A 5,953-nucleotide genomic window follows, 5' to 3' on the forward strand; every position below is an offset into this window, starting at 1 on the left:
TATGGCACTGAGTTCAAGACTCAGGAAGTTATATTTACCTGCATAAGCTTAATTTAGGAGTAGTGTCCACAATTTATTGATTTTCTTTCGAGGTGCAGCTCCGAATAGTCCACCAAGCCTCGCCACCCAGCAATCCCCCAAAACCTTTGATTTAACCTTAACCGTCTCGGGGCAATTTTCAATGGCCATTTAACCTACTAACTGGCACTCCCTTGGAATGTGGGAGGATGCCAAATCAACCAGAGTAAACCTACGCTGCAGAGACTCCTTGAACAGGATCCCGGAAGCGAACTCCAGTAAAAAACACATGCAAATATGGCTAAGAAGTTCAGTTGTTGTCCAGACGGACCATCATAATGGAGCGGAACTGGTTTTTTGTGTGTGAATTTGACCGGTGGTGCTTCACGGGGTATTTTCAGTATCTCAGAAAATGATAATCTCCCGGGAAGCATATAAAACATGCGGGAGAAAATTAACAGCTGCGGCAGTATGACTGGAATAATCAGACTTCGCTTCCGTACGAAACACTTCAGCACGTCTGGAATGGAAGGCAGTAGAAGCCAGAATAAGTAGGTTGGGGAGGGGACGAGTACAAACCAGTGGGTGAGGCCAGGTTAATGGAGAATGGACGTAAAGTGAGAAGCTGGGAGCTTGCAGGTGGAGAAAGGGAAATGGCTGCAGAAGAAAGAAAATGATAGGAAAGGCGAGAGGACGACCGGAGAAAAGGAAGGAGGAGGGCCACCAGGGGAGGTGATAAGCAGGTGTGGTGAACAGAAGAGGTAAACTGAGACCCAGAAAGTGGAATGGAAGAAGAGAGCACGGGAGGATGAAAAATTACAAGAGTTCCTAAAAATCGATAGTCATGCCAAAACTTTAGAATCTTTGAGGTCTTTGAATTCCCGTAGGTCAGAGTTGACCATGAATATTACGTTCTCGCTGTCTAGACACCATCCAGGGCAGTACGATATGGAGAGAAAGCTGATTTCATGCACCAAACTCTCCTTCTGTACACATCTGATATGCCCAAAGGAGCAGCATAGACCAGTACAGTTTGGTGCGAGCATCGTGGCTGGAACTGCTGATCAATATTCAACTCAAGCTACACGTGAAGACCAAGAGCTGGACATGATTGTCAAAGGCTAGATGAGGCGCACGCAAATGGGAATAAAAATAGTTAATGGGGGCAGTCCCCATTACCACCACCAGCTGTTATATCCTTAAGCTTCCTAGACGGAATATGAGGTGTAGCACCTCCAACCTCAGAGTACACTCATTTTCAGAAGGTCATGAACCGACATGTCGGAATGGTCGTGGGGGGTTGGATCTCAGAAAAGGGAATGGTTTTTTACAGGTGACGGTGGGAGAAGTATAGCGAAGATAACTGTCAGAGTCCGTTAACAGAGAGATTGAGAGTGAGGAGAGAAGTCAGAGATGAACGAAATTAACTTAACGGCGGGGTGAACAATGAAGGTAAATTTCATGATACCGACGAGCTCAGCATGGGTGCATGAAGCAGCACCAATGAGGTCCTTAATGTAGCGCAGAAAAAGCTGGACAACAACGTTAGAGAACCGTTGAAACATGGTAACTTCTTGGGATTTTCACCAACAATCGTCCCTTGAGTTTATGGTACAAACAAATCCAATGAGTTGTAGTGTAGATAAACCAGATTATAATAGAAGTCTTCGTCGAGGATTGAGATTGTGAAGGGGCGATAAGAGGGGAAAATGGTTCGGAAAGGGGTAACAGACGGAAGAGGGAAGGGAGCGTAAAGTACGTGAGAGGCATTTTGTAATAATTAAGAAAACACTGTTTAGACTGACATTACCTTGTCTGATGTCTCGGTACTGGGTGTCTCTGAACACGCGCCGCCCTCTGCCGAGCATTCTTTCTTTGTAACCTTTTCCAAAATCGCTCTCTGTTGCACTTTGACAAATACACTACTGTGCAGAAGTATCAAACACCTAGAAACATATATGTGCCAAAAATGTTTGCAGAGGACTGTGCGTAAAATTATTACTGGATAGAGTGGCCTGTTTGTGCGTTGCTTATATCAGCTACTCTATGGATCTATGCTTAGCTCGTGTAGAAATTCTGAGTCTCCTCCCCAGTTTGGTATTGTCAAATGAGAGTAGTCGATCTTAGAGGACAAAAGGTTTAAAACAAATGTCCTTACAAAGAAAAAAAAGCCCGGTGACATTTACTTATCTTCTCAAAATGTTTTATTGGCTTCGAGCAACAGTAGATAGTTCAAGAATACAAAGTTTCTCCGGAAGGTGGAAAGTCTCAGCAAAGCACACAGAATGCAAAAACTCTGGAGATCAAGCAGCATTTATGGAAGGGAATAAATAGTTGACATTACAGGCCGAGGCCCTTCATCAGGACTGGAAGGGAAGGGAGAAGAATGCAGAATAAGGCGGGTAGGTAAAGGAGGGAAGCTGAAAAGTGATCCGACAACTCAGGTGAAGGTGAATGCGAGTGAGTGGAGGAGGGCGATGAAGTAAGAAGATGAGAGGTGATAGATGCAAGGGTAGAAGGCTGCGAAAGAAGGAATCTGATTGGAAAAGGAGGCGGACCATGGGAATAAGTCAAGGAGAAAGGGTACCAGAGGGAAGTGATACGGATTTGAGGAAAAGAGATGGCTTAAGAGCAGATTAGATAGAGATATGGAGGAAGAAAAGGGGAAGGGGAAGAGCTTAGCAGAAGTTTTCGAACTACATCTTTATACCTTCAGGCTGGAGGCTATCCAAGCAGAATCTGAGGCGATGTTTCTCCAAGTTGAGAATGGACGCATCGTGCCAGTAGAGGAGGCCATGAATCGAAATTTTGGAATGAGAATGGGCACTGGACTTAAAATGGTTGGTTTTCGGGAATTCCCGTTTGTGAAGATCCCAATTTACGAAGGGCCTCGCCGATGTAGCGGAACCCACAGCAGGAGCACTGGATAAAGCAGATGATTCTGCCAAACTCACGAGTGAAGTGTTAAATCAACGGGAAAAAACGGTTTTTGCAGCAGAACTTTGATGAGGGAGGGGGTGAATGGGTAGGTATAGCATATCATTCGCTCGCAGAAATTAGTGCTAGGAGAGTGATTAGAGGGGACGGACAAATGGACAAGGAAATAGCGGAGAAAGCGAACACTGCGCGACTGGAGAAAGGGGATAGTTCGAGGGCATAGAGATCTGTTTTTTTTTTCCCAACGAGTTCAAACGCAACGAGTTTGCACATTTAGTACATTTTTTTTCCTTTTCACAGGAACCTGCCATGATTGCGACTTAACCATAGAATGTTACATGTTTCGCATACATTTCATCAGGTCCTTCAACTCTTTCCGAAATTTGTTTTGAGTCACTGCGTAGATAAACGTGTTTGTGCAGCAACTCAACATCTGAAGCATATTGGCAATTTCCATCAGGATGAATCTGGGGTCGCTGTAGCCATTGATTGTATAACCAACTTGAAATCGCTGAATTAGGAAGTGGATAACATATGGAGTCCACAGAAGGATGAAACATCCCGAGATTGCAAACAGCAGGAGAATGGACTTTCTCCGGCTTTCCATCTCCGGGTCACTCTGTTTCTCTCCCGTGGGGCAACTACGGAGTCTCTTACGGGCCCGACTGGCCGCCAAAATGTATCTGACAGTTAGAGCGTTGAACGAGAGAATAAGCAGGAACGGGAGACAAGGAGTCAGAACGCGATCGGTCCAATCAAATATTGTCCAGAGGATAAAAGAATATCGATCGTCCTTCTGTTTGCAATACCAGGGCACATTGTCAATGAGGTACATTGGTTCGTGCAAAAAGTACCAGGGAATGTTGATCACACAGCCCAAAGTGCAGACAACAGAGACAACAATGCCTGCGGTTCCGTGGGTGCAATACTTTGCTTTGAGTTTCTGCCAGCAGATGGCGACATATCGGTCAAAGGTGAACGTGACCGTTAACCAAACCGAACTGTCCCTGGCAGCGTAAATTAACGCAATGCTCAAACTGCACACGGGAGTGATGGAAAGGACACTACCGGGAAAGTAAATAGCTGGAATCCGGTTTAATATCACGGCGGTGATAATTACCAGAAGATCCGTCGCCGCCATAGACACGAGGTACCGGCTGATACATCTGGACAGGCCGCAGTTTCCTCGAGACAGGATCACAATGGCCACTACATTAACTGTTGGGGAAACAATTGGATATTAGTGATAAAACACACTCGCAGTCGCAGTAATTCAGAAATTTGCATGATATCAGCATGTCACCCATCAATCTTTGACCAACTTCTGTATATGATGTAAATAGAGATTTTCTTAACTGGTTGTATTATGACCTGGCATGGAAATCACATTGACCAGGAAGTAAACGAGTACAGCAAAAACCTCCTGGGCTTGATTAACTAATACACGCTTATGAAATGTAGACTCTGAGTCCACTTTATTAAGCGCACCTGCGCAAGTGCATATCTGATCAGCTAATTATGTGAAAACAACTCAATACATAAAACAATGCAGACATGGCAAGTGGCCGTGCTCTCAACATTGGGTCAACGGAACCGTCGGTTACTGGTGGAGAACATCACATCAACAAACCTTGGGCATCGCTGGTCAAGATGTTCAATTGTTGTTTAGACAAATATCAGAATAGGGAAGCCATGCGATCTGAAAAATCATGACAGTGAAATGATTGTTGACGACACACGGTGTGATTTGTGTATCTCAGAAATTGCTGTTCTTGTGGGATTTTCACACACAATAGTCTCCAGAACAGGACTCTCAGAAAAGTGTTAATTCTGTTTGTCTACTAAATGCAGAGAATATTTGCTCCAGAGTTAATCCACTTCAGAAAATATCAGCAATAGTCCTAAATAAGGCGATATCAGTGTATGAAGAGTCAAAAATTAGATCAAACCTTAATACAGCTCGGTAAAGACAGTGGTAAAGATGCTTTCACTACTGTTACAGACATTGCGGCCTGTTGTCAACATTTAAAAAAGAAGTCATTTAATTGATTTATTATCTGCCAAATAGCTGCTGCACGTTTAGTGTGTCAAGAAAGTCGTCCAGTTAAATGCCTAAAACAAATGCAGCCAGATTACTCTCATCATTCTCTACCCTCTATTGATTGTCACGCCGTTCCTATCAATCTTGCCATGAAGAACACAGCGTTATGAATTTATATGACTTGATTTATGTCATATCTACAGATTATAAACAGCTCTGTGCAAAATTCTTAGATATATATATAGAGAGAGATAGCATATCTTTATAGGCATATTCAATAAATACAGTACACCCTAGACTCTGTACCTAAGACTTTTGCAGAGTGCTGTATATGTAATAAATATTATGTACTCGATTTAAACACTAATGTATGAAAGCACTCAGAACCCATTTTATTAGGTACACATATATTTGCTCTTTGATGCAAATGTCTGCTCAACCAATCACGTGGCAGCTAATCAATTCGTAAAGATCGCAAGATCGTGAGGCGTAAGACTACAAATGTTACAATAGTAAGAAATGCTTTACCTGGAACCGCGATTACTGCAAGAGCCGTGTAGTAAATTGCGTACACCAGGCCTCGGGGAGGGGCGTGCATTTTCCCTGAGTTTATACAAGACCGGTTCCTAACACGAATAGCTCTTTTCTCGATTTCAGGAGGACTCCTTAATATACCTGAAGTTCAACCGCTGAAGTCAATTAAATAAGCTTATGATGTTTACAATTCAGTCATGAGGAAAGACATTAATTTAAGATACAGTCAGTGAACAAACATAATAACTAAAGTCTGAATTACTATTGCCGACAGATAACGAACGAACAAATTTGGTAACATCCCCATTGGAGTGACCTCGAAATTAGAAAATTGCTGTGATTCTTCTCGATTTCCCATTAGATTTGTGTTGGTTGGTGGAGGGGGAGGTGGAGGGGGGGAAAGTGCTGTATACACATTTAACC

At 43.3% G+C, this 5,953-nt stretch overlaps 1 protein-coding gene across 1 annotated transcript; it reads right to left on the reverse strand.

Annotated features, from left to right (window-relative positions):
- Window positions 1-3,289: 3,289 nt before the first annotated feature.
- On the reverse strand, window positions 3,290-5,594 carry LOC132380735 (probable G-protein coupled receptor 139). The gene is made up of 2 exons (XM_059949727.1): window positions 5,525-5,594; window positions 3,290-4,173 (listed from the first exon to the last, which is right to left on the reverse strand). The coding sequence occupies exons 1-2, from the start codon at window positions 5,592-5,594 to the stop codon at window positions 3,290-3,292; spliced, it is 954 nt and encodes a 317-aa protein (XP_059805710.1).
- Window positions 5,595-5,953: the final 359 nt, after the last annotated feature.

Source organism: Hypanus sabinus, chromosome 24 (genome assembly GCF_030144855.1).
Source record: "Hypanus sabinus isolate sHypSab1 chromosome 24, sHypSab1.hap1, whole genome shotgun sequence".
NCBI lineage: Eukaryota > Metazoa > Chordata > Chondrichthyes > Myliobatiformes > Dasyatidae > Hypanus > Hypanus sabinus.

Bases quoted from the DNA above. Each gene is read 5' to 3' on its own strand.
- LOC132380735 (XM_059949727.1), bottom strand. From the start codon at position 5,594: ATGCACGCCCCTCCCCGAGGCCTGGTGTACGCAATTTACTACACGGCT. The intron at 4,174-5,524 runs GTAAAGCATTTC...TTTCCCCAACAG, and splicing joins TGCAGTAATCGCGGTTCCAG to TTAATGTAGTGGCCATTGTG.